Here is a 22,535-nt window from a genome sequence, read left to right on the forward strand (position 1 = left end):
TTATCGGGATCTAGAATATCTAATTCGGATTGCAAATGCATTGCCTCATCAATATATTTGTTCAAAATGTCTTATCGGCATTCTAATTCAACTGTATTGAAGGAAATTTTCTTTTTTCTGAAAGAAGTTTGAATTCTTTCTATACTTTTATTAGTTTTTCCTGTTGTTGCTTTAAATTGGCTATTTGCGTATCAGGATTATTTTGGTGTTTTTTACTAGCCATTTTGATATAAATCAGTAAGTTTAAAAAAGTTTTAAACAACAGGAAAATTCTACACACTTTAATAAGAATTAGTGGTAGGTATTATGATAAGTTTATTATCAAATAAACTCTCGCTTCTTTGTAAAAATATTAATTGTCAGCTTTAAAATAGTATATTAATACTATCTCAATAAATTAACTTTAGTTTAGTAAATGAACACACAAAAATTTCAATACATTAGAAACTTTGGAAAATTGTGTAGTCTAAAGCACCCTTACATATTTTCTGTATATCGATAACACCGATAACACAATTGATCAAATTGAATAACCGAATATGGGTACTCAATTACTCACAAAGTATGTTGCACTAATGAAATTAAATCAAAACAAAGGAAAAATATTACAAAAGTGGCAAAATGTGCGAAAATAATTTAAAATTAAATCGAATTGCCGATAATAGTAAATATTTTGTACGAATAATTTCACTCGTGAATTAAGTTTTAATAATAATCGCTAAAAATGGTACTTTGAAAGACAACACAAACAATTGGAATAGCTGAGAAACAAAATGCAAAGTGGAATATGAAAAGATAAGCAAACTTAATTTGTACGAGATAATTAAGTTTGTGTTATTTTGCTGCGAATGAATATTGCCAAAGTGGTTCACAAAATGTATGTACATATATATTGAACAAATAAGCGTAAAGTAATAATTTGTGTAAAGTGTAACAAAATTACAGAAAATTTTAAGTAAATTACAAATTCTCTAAACCTGAACAATTTACAGGTTAGGATTCACACAAACTATTACAACGCATTTACCTGTGAACCAGAATCACTCTCCTGATTATGTTTGCTCTTGCATTGGCGGCAATCACAGAACCGCGGCATTGATGGACTCTGGAACGGCAGCAACAGGAAATAAATACGGGTAGTATTATTTTGTGTGAAAAGTCTTTGTTCAAACGCGGCTTTTTATCAATGTTCTTCTTCTTTTTATTTGCAGCACTTTAGCAAACTCATTTTGCAATAAATTAACAAAACACCGACACTTTATATCCCGGGTTTCGGCACCAAATTGTTCCACTTTAATTTAAGGGAAGTATCAATAAATTTAAAAATCAAACAATTTATAATTAGTTTTAAGAACTTGGAGACCTTTTCGGATTCGGTGGTAAATTCACAACTAAATTCATTTTTAATTCTCTTTCATTCATTTTTATTATTTCATTCTGTAATTCATTTTCTTATCTTATAGCTAACTTCATTGTTACATACTATTTTACTACTAAATTATCAACTATGAAATTCAATTAATCAAGCTACGTTAAAATTGAGTAAAATTCAAATAAAAAAATGTAAAGAAAAAGAAATAAATAAAAATAATAAAAAAGAAAATTTAAAAATCAATACAAAAACAAAAAGCTTTATCATGCTCTAACAATATCCATATTGACATTGTTTGTCCCTTGCCACCATCTAACGGGCATCAGTATATACTAACAGTTATTGACAGGTATATACGTTGGCCAGAACCCTATCCTTTAAGGAATATAATGTCCGCAACAGTTGCGAAGACATTTTTAATAACTATATAAGCCGTTTTGGAGTACCAGTAACCAGGAAGTCATAGAATACAAACTACGGCGTACAATGGCATGGTAGAAAGGTTCCATAGACAGTTGAAAGCATCCATTATGGCAAGAGAAAATTCTCAAAATTGGTACGAAACATTGCCGATGGTATTGCTTGGTCTGCGGTCCACTTTTAAGGAGAATTTGGGAGCAACTCCGGCAGAAATGGGTTATTGCCAAAATACATATTTTTGTACTTTTTATAAATATGTACTTTAAAATTGTTAATGTATTTTCATCAAGTTAGCTTTTAATAATTATATTGAATTTTTCCATATTTGTTCATTATTAATTGTTCGTCATTCGATAAAAACTTATTATTAAATAAACACATTTCTACAAAATATAAATTGTGTCCGTACAGTTATATCGACTTAGAACTTTATCCTGATCAAGAATATATATACTTTATAGGGTAGGGTATGACAATTATCGACATAGGTTCATGTTTTGGTATAGCCCCCCCATAACGGTACCTCAAAATTTTCGGTAATTTGCAAGAAATAGAAAAGGTAGCAGCAATACCCAGCTGACTGAACTGGACTGTAGTGTTAGTGTCAAATTCCATACGACATTTTATTTATTTATTTCTATGTTCGATGTATATTAGGGAGGAAAGTTGGCAACGCTATGCAGTGGTAGAAGTGAAAAATCAACCTCTTAATTGAAAGCTAAAAAAGCAAACTATCATTTGAAAAAGAGAATTGGTTGTGCCTAGTTTACATTTAATAAAACATTTTACGCTGCTGGTATATGAAGTTCCATTGTAACACAGTCTATATTCATCGCATTTTGGATCTGTAATATTACAACGTATCTCGTGGTTTTATGGTGTTGTTGCAGTTTTGCATCTAGTTACTTGCATTTTGTTTTTGTAAAATTTTTTGTGTTTGTTGAGGATCATTGTGTCAACATAGAACAAAGCCGACCATTTCCTACGTCGCCGTTAATAGGTAATAACGAGTGTTGGCAACTCCGTCTCTCTGACGCCGTCGACCTATAAATCGCTAGCTTCGATATTATTCGGCTGATCGAAGCAAAACAATAAGAATAAGGAAATAAACAACAACCTAATGCTTGGTTTACATTTACGAAATCCACTCGATTTAAACTGTCAATTCCATTGCTTAAACGTCAAATGAAATCCAATGGATTTCAGATGAGATTTCATTTGACGTATATGCAAAGGAATTGACAGTTGAAATCGAGGGGACTTCGTAAATGTAAACATAGTATAACCTGTTTTCATCACTTGCGATCTCAACAAATAAATATGGATTCATTCCTTTGTGGAATTTGCAAAAAGGAGACTAATAACACAAAATGCGTTCAATGCGGAAAATGCGAGATTTGGTTTCATGCTGACTGCGAGAATATTTCCAAAGCAATGTTTACTGTGCTGGAGAAAAGTAAAAACGTTGAATATACTTGTGTTAGCTGTGTTGCAAATCCATCAAAAAAACCTGAGGATGCTTTCAAAAAGGAAATGCGTGCACAATTTGCATTTCTCAGGGATTCATTTAATTCACATGCCACAGAGACGAAGAAAGGACAGATGGAACTTAACCAAAAGTTTGAGGCTGTTGTGACTGATATTCGTGCTGAGTTATCCAAAGGCTTACAAGAGGTTAAGGACAATGTTACGGACTGCAGAAACCTTGTGAATTCTCATGATGTATATAATAAAAACAAATTCATTGAACTTGAACTGCAGAATCACAGGTTGCAGCATAGACTAAACAGAGCCGACATGATTGTAACCGGCATTCCTGGTGACATTAACTATCTTTAAGATATTGTTATACATATTTGTGCTGCTCTTGAAGTGGGTATTGCTCCAGAGCATGTTGATAATGTCATGTACATCAAAAACTGTCGGTCTGTTCTGATCAGGTTCAAGAATATTCCTAAACGATATGAAATCATGGCTGCCTACTACAAATCTAAATCTTTGAAGTTATCTGATGTCATGGGCGGATCTGTGGAGACCCGTGTTTACTTAAACGATAATTTGTCTAGTCTAGCTAACAAAATTCACAAAATTTGTTTCAAGATGAAGAAAGAAGGCAAAATCTCCGGATACAACATCAATCGTGAATTACCTAAAGTGAAACTTTTCATGCAAAATCAAAGCCCTAAGGAACTCAACCTTCACCAGTGTGTTATTTTTTTTAAAAACCACCAGTTTTATATATAATTCATTTTTCTTTTATAAGGTTTTTGATCTCATCTTTCTCATAATGTTTCATCAATTTATATTTAATATTTTTTGTTTTTCAATTAAGCGGTTAATTCGCTACAAATGGATTTGTTTTTCATATTGAAAATGTTTACAATGTTTTATTTTGAATTAGATTCAACTTTGGTTATTCGGTTCCCCCAAATATATGAATATTGTTTTAACATCTTTGACTCATAATATTAATCTTGGTCCTATAGATACTGGAAACAATCTCTTGCGAAGTCTGACTAGTTCGTTCTCTAAAAAGCTTAATATTGGGCACATCAATGCACAAAGCCTTTGTCCTTCATTCTCCAACGCTAAACTAGAAGAATTTAAAAGTACATTCGACGATTCTGGTCTCGATGTCATAGGGATTTCAGAGACTTGGTTCAAACCTAATGCGTTCTCAAGCTCCTTGAATCTTCAGAATTATAACCTAATAAGGAATGATCGTACTCCCCACAGAGGAGGTGGGGTATGTCTTTATATTTCTAAGCAACTACGGTATAAAGTTGTTTTCAGAGGCAGGCAATACGGTACATGTGAATCACTTTTTGTAGAATTATTCGGAACCGATTCCTCTTTTATTGTGGGGGTCGTATATCTACCTAATGGTGCCATTGATACCTTTGAAAACATACATGCGCACATCTTTGATAAGTTTTCCAACATAGTTGTTATGGGTGATTTCAACTATAATTTATTTGACTCTGTAAAATCTCATAATCTTCGATCAATTGCTGCTAGGTGTGGCCTTCATTGTGTGCATAATTCCTTACCAACGCATTTTAGTCGACCCAGTGGTAGCACATCATTGTTAGATTACTTTCTGATAAGTCAAATATCTTACGTGAAACACAAAAATCAGTTTCAATTTCCGTTTTTTTTCCTCGTACCATCGTTTTATTTTTCTTTTTATTGAGTTTGCACCACATGAGAGGCAAAATTGGATTGATTTCAGAGATTATAACCGTTTTAGATTGGAAGATGTCTCAAATGTAGTTAATGACTTCGATATTATGTCTTTTTATTCTACAACTGATGTTAACTCTAAATTATCTAAATTGGATGATTTAGTAAGCATGATTCATTCGTTTGTTCCTACGGTGAGGGTCCAATCAGGCTCTAATGATTATCATTGGATGAGTTCCAACGAAATCAAACAAGCCATAAGACAAAGAGACAGATCATACAGTTTATACCTTAGGGCTCCATCGGATGATAATTGGAAGAAATATACTCGTTTGAGGAACAAGACTAAGTTTATAATAAGAAAGGCCCGATTTCAGTACGGCAGTAAATTATTCTCTAACACCGATGTTTCTTCAATTTGGAAAAAAGTTTCGTCAGTTGGGTTGCGCGGGTCGGGAAACATCGGATATGGAAGGTATTGATCCTGAAACAATCGCTAGTCATTTTCTGGGTAATATGCGTCCGGCTGAGGTTAGTTTCTTTAATTTCGAAGAATTTGTTGATCAGAACGATTCCTTCTCATTTCGTACAATAACAGAATATGAATTGTTTTTAGCAGTAAATTCTGTAAAATCGAATGCTGTTGGCTATGACTTAATTCATATTAAATTTATTAAAATTATATTTCCTATTATTTCAGTAGTTTTCCTACATCTAATTAATTCAATTCTAACGTCCTCTACTTTTCCTGATGCATGGAAGTTGGGAAGAGTTGTTCCTATCCCTAAAAGTGATTGCAGAGTTGTTGAAGACTATAGGCCTATTACTGTTCTTCCTTCAATGTCCAAAGTGCTGGAAAATGTCATGAAAGAACAAATTATTGAGCATTTTTCAGTCCCAGTCAATTCGCGTTTCGTAAGAACCATAGCACTACATCAGCCTTGCTCGCTTTAACTGATTCGGTTAGATCTCAGTTAGATAGACATTCAACCTGTGTACTAGTTTCTTTAGACGTTACGAAAGCATTTGACCGGATAAGCCATATTCTTTTATTAGGAAAACTTCGTGATAAATTTGGTTTTTCTAAATGTGCTTGCAAACTTATTTACACCTACCTGTTGAACCGTAGACAATATGTCTCTGTAAATGGTGTCAATTCTTCAGTTGGAAATGTTACTTCCGGAGTACCACAGGGCTCCGTTTTGGGTCCAATTCTTTTCCTTTCTTACATCAATGATGTTATTTCTGATATAAGTAGTCCAATCTGTCAACCTTTTGTTTTTGCGGATGATATTTTCTTACTAAAAAGATCTGCTTGATTTTAAGAAGATTATACGCTTTAAAGGCATATACTCCTAAGCGAGTAAGAACGCACATTGCTTTCTCATTACTCATGTCGTTGCTTAGTTATGGCATTGAAGTCTTTTCTGGTACCTGGTCATAAAACATTGACTGAATTACAATTCGTAAGATTGTTAGATACGTGTTCCAACTGGGTATAAATGATCATGTGTGCACTTTAGAATATACGTCGGAATTTCTTGGTTGCAGTTGCCGTAATTATATAAATCTACGCCTCATTCTACATTTCTATAAATTAATAAGGACTCAAGAACCTGAAACACTCGTTAATGAATTCTCGTTCATACATTCTACACGTAACGTGAAGATTGAGGTTCCTCTGGTACGAACTTCCATCTATGAACACTCATTTTTAGTTCGGGTTTGTAGTATATAGTATTTAGTTGTATATAGTATTTTTTCATATTCCTATGCCACTTTTAAGAGAAACTTAAAGTCACATTTTAATAGGGATATCTTGTATATCTAACATATTTTAATAGAGATATATAAATATGTATTTTTTTTTTTGTCAAACCGTTAACCTTTAGCTATGGGATCCTTTGTTTTATTTGAGTTATTTCAATATTCATATGGCTGGTGGCCGTTTTATGTATTTGTATTTATTTACATATGTACATAAATATATAGTTATCAAACTTTTTTTTTAATAAATTTGGATTGTATAGATGTTAGTTATGAGCATATAACTTTGACAGCATAGCTTAAGTTTTTAATGTAATCTCCAATACATGTATAAATAAATATATATTTTTTAAAGAAAAAATTTATTCATCTGAAATAAAAACAATTTCTCATAAAGACTCCTTCATATCATTGACATGTAACCTCTACCAGGTCCGAACGAAATGCCGCACACTAAAACACCGCTTATAGAGGCGGTACAATATTTGTTAATATGTGTGGTATTTTGTTAAACTTGAAAATAATAAAGCACTAATAAACATGTGCATTTTTATTTTCAAAAGTAAACGGTTAAAACAGCTTCTCTTTTTTCAATGAATTACCAGCGATCCCAAACATTTTTGCAAGAATTCTACTTCTTGCGTGATATTATGCATTTAGCGGAATGATATGGAAACATTTAAACTGAAAATCTAACGAGTTTTCATTCATGTTTTTCAAAATATTCAATCAAATGTGAAAAAAATGATTAGTTTTTAAATTCCAATAATTTATACACATTTCCTTATTTTGTTTACATTTATATTTGACACTAACGTTCCAAAAAAAAAACAAATTCCTATGTGGTTGTTGTTGAGTTGTATTTGTGGTAGTACTTACTTTACCTGGTTTGTTCTACCATGGGTAATTTGAGAATTTTAGCTACAATTTTTAACCGAACTATCTGTAATTTGACATTTAAAGTACCCTGTTGTCACAAAACTTCTCCATTAAAAATAAATAAATCTCGGGTTTTAGAAAAAATAATGATATTTATGAAATTCCAAGTACACAGGTTTATTTCGTCTCACTAAAAAACAATATTTAATACAATAAAAGTATATTCCATAATATAAATAACGGTAAATTTTACAAAAACCAAAAAATGATTCTTACAAAAGTATACGTACGCACCAAGGAAATATGAGCATTATCGTACAATTTATGGAATTAGCAGCAACATTTATACATTTTATTGTCTTAGTCATTGTGGGTGTCGATAAATTCACATTTTTCCTAGGACATCTCAGGAAGTTAATAGATTCCTCGGAATTCTTGGCTCAAATTACATACAGAAGACCTTGAATTGTGTTTATATAATCCTTGGACACCAATTGAATCAGAAATGTACAATTATCCGATACTTCCCGACCCTATATTGACGGTAATGGCCATAATACGAAAACTACGTTGTTCACAGTGTAAATTTTTTGTGCTATATTTTGATGCTTTGGGAGCAGGTTTTTAACAGAATATTTCACATTAATTAACGATATTTATTTGATTTTTGTTATCTTTTATTTGTCGTACATTATATTTTTTGTTTAGACTTGAAATGACATTCGAAAGAGTTTGGCCGAATAATAACTTATTATCAATAACACTTACAACTGCATGCGTTATCCGATGTTCTCTATCTAAAATTAAAAATGAGCCATATAAGGTTATTTTTTTCTTATCAGAAAATTTTCTTATTTTATTTGTCTCACCCTTTTTTTTCTTTTTGTAAAAGTTGTTTACAGTTGAAATTATTGTGAACGACTAAATGCATTCGAAAGTGTTCGGCATAGTATCACCAAAAGAATAATAACGTTTACTACTGTATGAATCAGCGTTATCAGTATTGGGTATATTTCAAAAAAGTTGTGCCAAATGAAATATATGGAACTATCTAGTTCACTACGCAGTTCCAATGATCCATATATTAGAGGGGGGCGCGTGTAGTGCCGTGAGTAGAGGGTGTTCGTGCCTTCTCGAAAATCGCCGTGCTTGTACTTGTCGTGCCGGAATAAATTTTTTGCCGCGCGAGATCGTGCTTTTTTTTAAATCACGATTTTGCACGACACGACTAAACACGATCTGCACTATATGTCATGATCGTGCTTAATTTTTGGGCTCCCATTAGAAGTCGTGCAAGAGAATATAAAACCGAGCAAAAAATTCACCAACTGTAGTTTTCTTACAATTATTTGCTTCGTTGTTGTTGTCTGGTACAGTGTTTGAATTTGCTACTAGTTTTTCACAGCGCAGCACAAGGTCTATGCTGGTTCTGTGAAAGTGACGCAGCATAGCACATAGCCACAGCATCAAAAATAAAAACGAGTGCTATTGCTATCCTGTGCTGTTTTTAAAAACAAAATCGAAAACTGTTGCTGTGCTATGCTGCGAACCAGGGACGTACGCAGGGGGGGGGCACGGGGGGCCCGGGCCCCCCCCGAAATGATTTGGTCGAACAAAATTTTTTAAGCTACTGTAACTAGTTATTACATTTTTTTCTCATAAAAATGTTTGTATATTTGAAGATTTCAAATTAAAACTTATATTTTCTTAAGTTTTTGAACAGAAAATGTACATCATTAACAAGTTTTCTAAGAAAATATTTTAAAAATTTTTGTTTGTAAGCTGTTTTTGAGAGAGCTTTGAGAGCTCTCGAGGCTTAAAACTCATCCGGTTATAACAAAAATAACGAGTTCAGTATGATGGGAATGGAAATATATAAAAAAATCTATTGAATAAAATGTATGAAGGGTCTGTCCTTCGTGGACTACATATTGAAAGCCAATTAGAAATTTGTTTTACTGCCATCGCCAAAATTTTGTTATTCTGTTTTAGACAAATTTGCTGCTAAACAGTGTGAGAAAATAATGAAGACAAATGAATTTTTGTGCGTCACTTGATTTTTACTTATCATTACCGAAGTATAATAGTAACCTCAAACTTTAGATTACGAGATTGTATACACTAGGATTGTATAGATTTCATCAAAATAATGATTTAAGACTTCACATATGTTTGGACGATATTCGTTTCAGCCAAGATGGAAGTACTTACCACCGTCCGTCCGTCTGTATCTCTGTTTGTCTGGCAGGTTGGAACTCATGATAACTCTCGGTCCAAGTTTTGTCTAAATTAAATTTAAGTCATATCGGTACCTCCGCCATAAAAGTTCAAAAATGTTCACTAAAATGGTCGAACCGATTCGGTCTAAAATCGAACCTAATATGGTTCGCAAGATTACTTCCAAAAGTACATCAAGGTCCAAGATAATATGTTTGGACAACATCTTCAGGTCTCTTATACAAGTCTAACATAACTGCAGTTTAAAGACTGTTAGATGATTCTTTGGACATTTTGTAGTCTTGTTTACAGCGATATCCTACTTTTCGTGGACAAGTTTATGCTTCCTGACAAAGCTCTAAATACTACGGTGGCCAACTAAAAAGCTTATGGGCGCGGTAACTATCGAGAGGAGTGTCTCTCAAATAATTATGTGGGGTTCAATAAGGATCGATTGTTATTTGTCAAAACTATATAGAACAAAGTCCATCAAAGTGTTTGTCATCGAGTCCAAAAACTTCTAACCATACAATTAAGAAAACAAATTACAACGCTTCTTTTGTAACATAATATTAAAAGTAAAAATAATCCTGGTATCAGAATCTATCTCTTTCGGTAAATAACACTGTGTAACATTTTTAAGGTAATCTTGTGCAAATAATTTGAAGTGAGGATTTTTTGAAAGTACAGACCCAAAGTACAAAAGCCCTAGTTCCGTTTTGTTGAGTCAGATATAGCTTGGATTTTATGGCCCCATCTAAACATAGTTAAATATCGACTTTTTAAACAACTCGGGGCTATATCTCTGAAACCAATGCAAATCTTCTTCTGACCTTTACAGCAAATTTGTAGATAAGGGCCAAAATAAAATATTTGGAGAAATGAAAAAAAATACATTTTATAATATATCTAAAAATTCCATTATCTGTATACATTTCGCACCATATCTCCAAAACTGTTAAATTTTTCTTAATGTTTTCATTTGGAAACATATCAACGACAACGACAGCCGATATTAGGCTAAGATCATCGAAATAGTGGAAATCTTGCTATAGCAAAGACAACGGCAATTCTTTGTTGTTGTAAAATTCTGCGATAAACCATAACGTGGACCTGTATGATTAAAAACTTCAATATACTTCAATAAATTTTACATGGCGACATTACCGAACGTGCCCCGATATTGTCTATTTTCAATTCTAAATAATCTACTCTGTAAATATTTAAAATTGTATGCTTAACATTAAACGATTTTTCTTGCGGCAATTTTTCTCGTTCTCTTTTAAACTTGCCTCTTGCGTTTATACAGGCAATTATGTTTCTGCAAGTTTTGTTTTCAAAACAATGAAAATAATGTCAAAAATGAAAAATATAAAAGGAATTGCCTGAAAATTGCCGGTACGAGCAATTTTTTTCCACTTCCATACCCCTTACGTGTCTCTCCTACAAACTGAGACTTGCCGCAAGTAAACTCGCCTAATGTAAATTGGGACTAAATATTATGAATTCTTTCTATTGAATTTATGTACTTTGTACCATTATCTATATATATATAAAATTCTCCTGTCACGGTGTTCGGCTTTGAACTCCTCCGAAACGGCTGGACTGAATTTGATGAAATTTTGTATATGGAATTTGTAGGTCTGAGAATAGGTTTTTAACTACTTTTTATAGTGGTCAGTGGAGTGACCAGAGTACCTCCCACACAAATTTTGTTTATAAGGCGTGAAATCGAAAATATTTTTCAACCTATTGTTTAAAAATTGTTTGCAATGCTATGGTAATTATTGCCCTGACCCTGAATGGTCATCGCGGAAGTGAAATATCGCGGTCCACAATTTTTTTTTTCAAAAATGTATAATTGCAGATAATATCCTTAATTTTAGTACGCGTGTCTTTAAAAGCGCTATAAACACTGGCTTCAATAAGTTAGACATTGCGGTCAACTTCACAATTTTCACAGTAAAATTCCGATAATTTGAAATCGCACTTGACCAAAATTCCAAAACAATCGATTGGAAAATCAGCCAAAGTTCTTCAAAATATCGAAATAACAGCTTTCAATGCAAATTCTCATAGTATAACGGGAAGAAGTGGTCTCGGGTGACCTCCCCCACAGCTGTTTTGACCATTGGTAAACATGACATTGGTATTGTGGTCTACATCATTAGTTGTTGTGTTGGTAGTAGAAATCCGTTGTAGAAAAAAGTTGTAGTTGTAAATGTTTATACCGGGACCTCAAAAACGGGGCAGCAACGCGGACCGGGTCAGCTAGTTTTATATAAAATATAAATTTTAAAATTAAATTTTCAGTCCATCGGACAAAAATTTACCGAGATATGTATGAGCTTTCGAAGGGAAACATTTATTGTGTTTTGTATGTAGCATAGAGACTAAAAACGTCTTTTCCTCGAAGTGGCACTGTGGGACTCTTGTACACATAAATCATGTGCTTAACCGAGAGAGTCTTAAAAAAACTGCTGACGGAGTCAGAAAAAATATCAATTTTGTACGGTGTTTTGTTTTTGTTAAAATTGAAATTTTGATTTTAACTGTTGAAAATTTTTAAAAATTGATTTTTTTAATTCCTTTTCGATAATGGATAAGATTATTAGGTAAGTAATGATCCCACAAAAATATATGGTAAATAACAAAAATATTTTGCAATCGATGAATCCGAGTTTCACCCTATCAGAATTCGCGAACTGCTAATATATCAGCAAAAATTTCTAAAAACGTCTTTTCCATTTCAAAAAAATTAAAAAAAATTTTTGATGCTACATCTATGATTTTTGGTACATAGATTAAGAAAAAAATCGTTATTCCAAATCTGTTTTCGTTACCAACTTTGATTGTTGCGCGCAAAAGATATGACCGTTTTAGTTATGCTAATTAAAAAAAATTCTAAAAAAAATCGCGGCTTAATATAGTAACTGTTATATCCTATTATCGTTAACTGAAATTCGAACAAATTCGAACCCTTTGCGATGATGCAAAAAAATCGAAAAGTTTCAATGGATTCGCGAAAAATTAAATTTGTTAAATAATTTCACGTATTTACAAACATATTTTTGAAATAATAGCGCTTATACTTACAAAAATATACATATAAAAAATTATAGCAGCATCCAGACATTGTGAGGAATGAAACCTAAGTCGTGAAGTTTGGAGCTATAGTATTCATGTTATTTGCAAAAATACAAAGAAAATATAACGAAAAAATAAAAATCATGTTATTCTAATTTTATTTTTTTATGGTTTTATAGGAAAGGTTGAAGAAAAAATATTTGAGTTCTTCGTCATTTTCGTCCAAATTCCACGCAATAATGAAAATATTCCGTTGCAACAATTTTTTCGCTTATAGTTTTCCTATTGGCGAATATTTTTAGAACATTATATTAAATCACAAGGAATTCCAATTGTGGCATAACATTAAAATAATGTTATATTGAATATTACAACATTTGGAACGCATATAAACCGCGTAATATTGGAAATCACAAGATGCGCATCCGATTTTCCAAAACAGCGAATCAATCCCTCTTATTTGATATACACTTTGTGAAATTCCATTTGGCGACCACGATGTAGCATCAGTTGCATGTTATGGTGCAAAAAACAGTAAAATGCCCATAATTTCCAAGAAGTACATTTGTATTTTATGCGCATCCGATTTTAATGATCACCATTAAAAAATACATCATCCTATGCCATTTCAATGCGATCCATCAAGAACCGTGGATGTAGCATCGCACTCAGTTTTTAGAAAAAATCTATTATATCTCCGGATTCGCGAACGTTTTCCAATATCTGTTTTCGCATATTTTAAATATGAGTTTCGCTCTATTTATCTAAGTAGTAATAACACATCTAAAACCCGTCTAAATACGCGATATTTTCAAAAACATTTTTTGCAGATTTTCGAAATTTGAGGGGTATCATATCCGCCGATCTAGTGGATGGATTTAGACGCGCAAAGGCTTGTTAGATTCAGAAAGTAAAAAAACTAAATTCACGCGGGTTTCCACTGAAATCGAATGGCATTTGTAAATTTTGAATCCAAGAAACTGGTTTTTTAGAAAAATTTACTCACAAAAATTTCGACTTTAAGCTGAGATTGTTGTGAACCTTTGAAAGCTGCACGCCCGAGTTATACATCAAAAAATGCGTAATCGCGAGTACTTCAATCTCATAATCAGTTTTTAAACGAGTACAGTTGCGCGTCCCGATTAGAGCAAAAATTCAAAAAACCCAATTTTTCAGTCTTCAAAATGTCAGCATCCGTTTGAGATTGATGGAGTGGTTATATTAAAAAATCATACATTACAAACTTCATCTCTGAAGTGTATTTTTTAACTTCTTCTTTGAACATTATACTCTACATTGTATTGTAAAGCCACTAATTGGAAATTGACTTAAAAAAACTCGTTTCCTTCAACGATTTTTTCCTCTTTTTTAACATGAATATGACGATAGCTTCCGCACAAATTATAATTTTAAGAAATCCATCGGTGAATCGTGCTAAAACAGTTTATTTAACCTAAATGCGTTCAAAAGTTATGGTATATTACAACAATTCGCGAGTTACAATACCCCATACCTCAGTTTCAACATAAGTAAATTTTCTACAAAAAGGCCGATATATACTATAAAGTATGACTACAATTCTTTAAAATGAAGTGTTTTAGGAGGGATCCCATAATGTCGACCATTAAAATTAATTTTCGTGGAAGCTGTGTTGGCATCAATGTAGAAAAATGAGTAAAAATGGGTTGAAGCCAACATGTTTTTTTATGTTCCCATACGATTTCTGGCTTAACCTTACATTTTATAGACCTATCCCCAAAAAAAGAATCACAGAATACTCCATGGGCAACAAGATTGTAGTGTATGATTTTTCGATATATCCACTGCATTCACCAAAAATTGATGCTGATATTTTGAAGCCGGAATTTCGGGGTTTTTTAAATTTTTGTAATATTCCGGACGCCCAAGAAGATAATATTCCAAACTCTTAACATGATTATAGAATTCGTGATTTTACGTCGTTTGACATATCTCATGAGTGTGCTCCTTACAGCATCCTAGTAATTGGAGTCGAAAGGCCAAAATTTGATGCGTGAATTTTTTTACAAAACCTATTTTTTGCGTGTAAAATTTACAACTGTCATTCCATTTCCTTTGAAACCCGCGTGAATTTAGTTTTTTTACGCGACGGTTCTAATGAAGCCTTCCGCGATCGAATCCATCGACTAAAACCGCGGATATAGATACCTTGAAAATCGGAAAATCAGCAAAAATATATTTTGACAAATGGAATCCTTTACTGGCGGTTATAATATTTGCGAACACGCGTGTCATAAAAGAAAAGAGATACGTGAGTAATTTGGGTCTTTCACAAAAAATTGAATGTGGAGGCACATCCGCGGTTCTTGAAGAATCTAATTAAAATTGGTATATTTTGACGTATTTTTGATAGGCGCTGACGAAACCGGATGTGCATCAAAATCGTATGCACATTGCGCGACTTTTACCAACTTTAAGGTTTTTTGCAGTGTATGATGCAACTGGCGGCACACAATGGCCCCTGAGTGAAACATCGAAATATGCATAAATTTTGAAAGAGATTGATTCGCTGTATCCAAAAACGCGAATAACGGGCTTTTTAATTTTAATATTAATTGAATGATTGTAATTTCAATATTACTCTTAATTTCCTACCCTTATAAGTTATCACAGCAATCAGTTAAACTCTCGCGATGGTAAACCATATTTTTTTGATGAAGTTTTAACAGTATACATTCATTATTATATGGGATTTTAGTAAAATAGTTGGAGAACTCCCAAATATTTTTTTCTAATTTTTAGAATCAAACCAACAAATATATTTGCAACAATATTTTAAAACAATAAGTTTTTCTCTTTTGTTGTTGCTATAATATGCAATTTATGTACCCAATCTCTATAAATTTGGTATCATATTTTTCTACGCATTGCCTAAATTCCGCAAATATTTTTTAATATATTTTTTGAGGGTTTGTACGGACTCTGGGACAGGATAATTTGGATTTACTTCAAAATTTGTTTTATTACTTGTTGATTTTCCGCGAAAATAATAATAAATTTAATACCTATCTATACATCTACGAACAGATATGGAATGCTGTTAACGATTTATGCATACATTTTCTCATAACAACAAAAAATATATTTTTAAATTTTTTTTCTTTATATGAGAATAAAAACCGCTATAACTTTTGCGCGCATTGGCCAATTTCGTGAACGCGAGCAGATTTGAAACCGGATTTTCTTCCTTTACCTCTATACCAAAAATCGTAGATGTGCTAGCAACATTTTTTTTAAATTATTTTCAAATGGAATTGTAAAGGAATTTTGTTATTCGCCATATGCTGATCGGTTTATTCTTTTTCAAACTACAGTGGGTATCGCAAACTGCTTTAGTAAAAAGAGTGCTTTATAAGCGGGCATTTGAATGTAAGATTTTCAAAAAAAGAAGGTAACTTAAGGTTTAATAGATTTTTTATAAAAAATTCATGAAAATGGCTTTTCTCATGCTTATAAGTGGCCATAACCCCTTAAAATAGCTTTATGTAACGCTACACAACATTTGAATTTTTCATGATTTTTGGTCACGTTGTGGTTAGACTCCTACTGCCTCCCACTATTGCTTAAATTACACTGTGAACACAAACGTTGAGACAGAGATAATTCCTTTTGGAGATGAAAGCCCTTGGTGTGTGTATATTAAAAACCCCGAAGGACAGATGCGCCGTGAATCGAACTTTCGCGTTATGGCGTGAGGAAATTTTTGCAAGAGACCCTGTAAGCCATCATGAATTAGCATTATATCTTTGTTTGTTGTTTTTGTTGAGCACTTAAGCAACAGTGAACAAGGATATAACGCTAATTCCTGATGGCCCACAGGGTCTCTAACAAAAATTTCATCACGCCATAACGCGGAAGTTCGACTCACGGCGGATCTGTCCTTCGGGGTTCATAATATACTCCCCAAGAGGAATTTTCCGCGCCCCAGACTTTCACCTCCATTTTGTTGCACAGTGTTATCTGATCTAATCTAAAAAAATGTGTTCAGCTAGGTGAAAGGTACCACCTACGGGGCTATATCAAAGAGTCAACCTATTTTTAAATTTTTTGGCGGAAAAGTTTTAAAGCTGCAGGGAACTTCAAGAGTCAAATTGAGGGTAGTTTCATCAAAACAATGTAGACCCTCAAAAATGGACCCATGTTGACGAATTTTAGTGAAGAAATTTCGTGACCACTGAAAATTCCCGAAAATCGGGGGATTCAGTTATATGGGGGGATATACCAAAACATGGACCTTTATTGAAAATTCCCGCAAATCGGGAGGTACAGTTATATGGGGGGATATACCAAAACATGGACCTATATTTTTGAATAGACAAAATTGTAACTAAAATTCTCAAAATACCGATCATTACAGCTAGTTCGGTTAAAAATTGCAGCTAAAATTCTCAAAATACCGAAAATCGGGAGATACCGTTATATGGGGGCTATACCAAAACATGGACCTATGTTGACGATGTTTCGTTGGAGATGTTTTATGACCACTGAGAACTTCAAATGTCAAATTACAGCTATTTAGGTTAAAAACTGTAGCTAAAATTTTCAAAATACGGAAATTGGGAGGTACCGTTATATGGGGGCTATACCAAAACATGGACCTATGTTGACGATGTTTGGTGGAGATGTTTCATGACCACTGAGAACCTCAAATGTCAAATTACAGCTAGTTCGGTTAAAAATTTTAGCTAAAATTCTCAAAATACCGAAAATCGGGAGGTACCGTTATATGGGGGCTATATCAAAACATGAACCTATGTTGACGATGTTTCGTGGAGACATTTGATGACCACTGAGAACCTCAAATGTTAAATTGCAGATAGTTTGGTTAAAAATTGTCGCTAAAATTCTCAAAATACCGAAAATCGGGTGGTACCGTTATATGGGGACTATACCAAAATATTGACCTATGCCCATATCCTTTGGGATATAAGTTTGATAAGAACTTTCTTGGCATTAACTTATAATGCGAAAAGTATATTTTTAATATCTTCAAATTCATTTATTTTGCGTTTTCAAATACATCCAATAGTAAAAGAGAACTTATAATAATGACCCTAGGAGTTGTTCAGTATTGTTTATTGCTTACAAGGTACATACATGGTACTTTTTTCATCGATTGGATAATAAATGTGGTCTATAGAGTGATTTTGTGAAAATTCACCTTTGGCCCTATAAAATGGGAACCAATTTTAATTTTAATTTGTGAATTTTCACAAAATCACTTTACAGATCACATTTATTGTCCAATCGATGAAAACAGTTTACAAGTTGCTAAACAAGTAATCCCACAAACATTTTTTTTAGATTTTAATTTTGGCTATATACAGGGCCCATGGAAACTTTGAGGCACCAGTGACACGTGTTAACATACTCCGATTGAGCTCAAACTCTGACAATCTTAATTTTTAACAAAACTAAAAGTTTTAGGCGGGTGCCGCATAAAAAAATCCTACATCGATTTTTAAAACCACTCTAGTACATAAATAAAAACCAGTAAAGAAAGGATCAAAGTCGGGCGGGGCCGACTATATAATACCATACACCACTGTGAATATGTAAAATATATATGGGAGCTAAATCCAAATCAGAACAGATTTTGATATAATTATACCCTACACCACTATGTGGTAAGGGGTATTATGTGTTAGTGCATTTGTATGTACCATACAAAAGGAAGCGAGATAGACCCATAGTTACTTCTAGGGATATACATAGAATCACTTTCTGAGTCGATTTATGCATCTCCGTCCGTCCGTCCGTTCGCAACATACAGGTCGCATTTGTTGACCGATTTCGCTGAAAATTGGGGAATACCATTTTTTTAGCCGTCGGAAGATCAAGTTCGAACATGGGATATATCGGTCCACGTTTTGGTATAGCCCCCATATAACGGTACCCCCCGATTTACGGTATTTTGACGTTTTCAGCTACATTTTCAGACCGATGTAGCTATAATTTAACATTTAGGGTTCTTAAGTGTCAATAAACTTATATAACAAAAGTTGTGGACATAGGTCCCCATTTTGGTATAGCCCCCATATAACGGTGCCCTCCGATTTGCGGTATTTTGACGTTTTTAGCTACATTTTCAGACCGATGTAGCTATAATTGGACATTTAGGGTTCTCAAATGTCAATAAACTTATGTAACAAAAGTTGTGGACATAGGTCTACGTTTCGGTATAGCCCCCATATAACGGTACCCCCCGATTTACGGTATTTTGACAGTTTTAGCTACATTTTCAGACCGATTTAGCTATATTTTGACACTTAGGGTTCTTAAGTGTCAATAAACTTATATAACAAAACTTGTGGACATAGGCCCACGATTTGGTATAGCCCCAATATAACGGTACCCCCGATTTGCGGTGTTTTGACGTTTGTAGCTACATTTTCAGACCGATGTAGCTATAATTTGACATTTAAGGTTCTTAAGTGTCAATAAACTTATATAAGAAAAGTTGTGGACATAGGTCCACGTTTTGGTATAGCCCCCATATAACGGTACCCTCCGATTTGCGGTGTTTTGACGTTTGTAGCTACATTTTGAAACCGATGTAGCTATAATTTGACATTTAAAGTTCTTAAATGTCAATAAACTTATATGACAAAAGTTGTGGACATAGGTCCCCGTTTTGGTATAGCCCCCATATAACGGTGCCCCCCGATTTACGGTGTTTTGATGTTTTTAGCTACATTTTCAGACCGATATAGCTATAATTTGACATTTAGGGTTCTTAAGTATCAATAAACTTATATAACAAAAGTTGTGGACATGGGTCCACGTTTTGGTATAGCCCCCATATAACGGTACCCTCCGATTTGCGGTATTTTGACGTTTTTAGCTACATTTTCAGACCGATGTAGCTATAATTGGACATTTAGGGTTCTTAAATGTCAATAAACTTATGTAACAAAAGTTGTGGACATAGGTCAACGTTTCGGTATAGCCCCCATATAACGGTACCCCCGATTTACGGCATTTTGACAGTTTTAGCTACATTTTCAGACCGATTTAGCTATATTTTGACACTTAGGGTTCTTAACTGTCAATAAACTTATATAATAAAACTTGTGGACATAGGTCCACGATTTGGTATAGCCCCCATATAACGGTACCCCCGATTTGCGGTGTTTTGACGTTTGTAGCTACATTTTCAGACCGATGTAGCTATAATTTGACATTTAAAGTTCTTAAATGTCAATAAACTTATATGACAAAACTTGTGGACATAGGTCCACGTTTTGGTATAGCCCCCATATAACGGTTCATTTAAGTTCATATTTTCGTATAGCCCAGATACCTCCAAACTAGCTGTTAATGACATTTGAAGTTCCCACGTTATGTACAGATTTTCGATATTTTGAAGATTCTAGCTAAATTTTTTAACCGAATTAGGAGTTATTTGACATTAAAGGCTCCCATCAAAAACTGTCAACATAGGCCCATGTTTTATTATAACCCCTATATAACAGTACCTCCCAATTTCTAGCCCACCAAAAATTGTCAACATACATAGTTAGATATAGGCACCATAAAAAAGGGCCTCCCGAATGAAGCATAAATGTACATAAACATTATCTGACATTTTAACGTACCCACTTAAAGTTGGGGACAGGAATGAAAAGTAATTATTCCATTTTAGTTCAGAATATTTTATGGTGGAGGGTATAAAAAGTTCGGCCCGGCCGAACTTAATGCTTTTTTACTTGTTTTTCACATTTATTTGTAGACCAAATTCCGTCACATAGTCCAAATTTCATTGAAATCGGACATATATAGCGCGTTTCGTGCATCAAATACCTAAAATCGGGCGAAAATATGTATATATGGGGGCTATATCGAAATCTGAACCGATTTCTATATAATTTGGCACACTTATTTCTAGACTAAATTCCGTCGCACATTCCAAATTTCATTGAATCGGACATATATAGCGTGTTTCGGGCATTAAATACCTATATCGGTCGAAGATGGGAGCCAGGGACGTAAGCAGGGGGGGTCCGAAAAATTTTTTGAGCTACTTCAACAAATTATAACGATTTTTTCTCTAAATTAATTTTTATTTTTAAAATTTCAAACGAAAACTGATATTGTTCCGAAGGTTCTGTACTGAAAATGTACTTTCTCAACAAGTTGTCTAGGAAATATTTAAAATTTTTTGTTTGAATACTCTTTTTAGAGAAATTTCCAGTAGAACTGAATTCCTCCTTTATGCTATGCCAGGGTTTTGGACTTATGTAATGAATATAAAGGTCTTGAGGCTTTAAACTCATTTTGTATTCATTTTGTATTGAAAACAAGCGTAAACGAAATTAATGCTCAAACTTTGGATATATGGTATTGTGTTAAAATCTGCTGTTATTTTTATACCCTCCACCATATGGAGGGTATAATTAAATTTGTCATTCCGTTTGTAACACATCGAAATATTGGTCGGAGACCCTATAAAGTATATATATTATTGATCAGCATAAAATTTTATGTCGATTTGACCATGTCCGTCTGTCCGTCCGTCCGTCCGTCTGTCTGTTGAAATCAAGATACAGCTCGCAATTTTAAAGATAGAGAGTCAAAATTTGGTACAAAATGGCTGAAATTTGGTACGTAGTCTTCTTTAGGGGTATAAAACTTTCCCCCAGAATTTTGTCGGTATCGGTCCACACCTTCATATAGCTCCCATAGAACGGTACCTCCCGATTTTCGGTATTTTTAAGGTTTTAGCTTCATTATCCTACCAAAATGGCGGAAATTTGGCACGTAGTCTTCTTTAGGGGTATAAAACTTTCCCCCAGAATTTTGTCGGTATCGGTCCACACCTTCATATAGCCCCCATAGAACGGTACCTCCCGATTTTCGGTATTTTGAAGGTTTTAGCTTCATTATCCTACCAAAATGGCTGAAATTTGGTACGTAGTCTTCTTTAGGGGTATAAAACTTTTCTCCAGAATTTTGTCGGTATCGGTCCCCACCTTCATATAGCCGCCATAGAACGGTACCTCCCGATTTTCGGTATTTTGAAGGTTTTTGCTTCATTATCACACCGAAATGGCTGAAATTTGGTACTTAGTCTACGTTGGTGGTATAAAACTTTCCCCCAGAACTTTGTCGGTATCGGTTTATGCCTTCATATAGCCCCCATAGAACGGTACCTCCCGATTTTCGGTATTTTGAACGTTGTGACCTCAATATTCCACCGAAATGGCTGAACTTTGGTGTTTAGACTTCGTTGGGGGTACTCAAACTTCCCCTTTAAATTTGTCGGTATAGGTCCACGCCTTCATATAGCCCCCATGGAAAAGTACCTCCCGATTTTTCGTATTTTGAAGGTTGTGTCTTCAACATTCCACCAAAATGGCTGAAATTTGGTATTTAGTCTTCAATGTGATATAAAACTGTTCGCCAGAAATATGTCTGTACAGGTCCACGCTTTCATATTGCCCCATTTCTGACTAAAATTCGTCGGTATAAGTCCACGTTTCGATATAGCCCCGATAGAACGGTACCTCCGGATTTTCGTAATACTGAAGATTGTGACGTCATATCCAACCGAAATGGCTGAAATTCGTTA

General features: G+C 33.8%; 1 protein-coding gene across 1 annotated transcript in view; it reads right to left on the bottom strand.

Moving 5' to 3' along the window:
• Window positions 1–2,090, bottom strand: part of LOC141397114 (ryncolin-4-like) — a 48,759-nt gene extending 46,669 nt beyond the window's left edge. Inside the window, exon 1 of the mRNA XM_073973038.1 lies at window positions 1,028–2,090. Within this exon, the coding sequence (XP_073829139.1) occupies window positions 1,028–1,096 (69 nt within the window). The 5' untranslated portion in view covers window positions 1,097–2,090. The remainder of the gene's footprint in view (window positions 1–1,027) is intronic.
• Between the last annotated feature and the right edge of the window lie 20,445 nt (window positions 2,091–22,535).

The sequence above is a fragment of the Musca autumnalis genome, unplaced genomic scaffold (genome assembly GCF_047663935.1).
Source record: "Musca autumnalis isolate F117 unplaced genomic scaffold, ASM4766393v1 scaffold_3, whole genome shotgun sequence".
NCBI lineage: Eukaryota > Metazoa > Arthropoda > Insecta > Diptera > Muscidae > Musca > Musca autumnalis.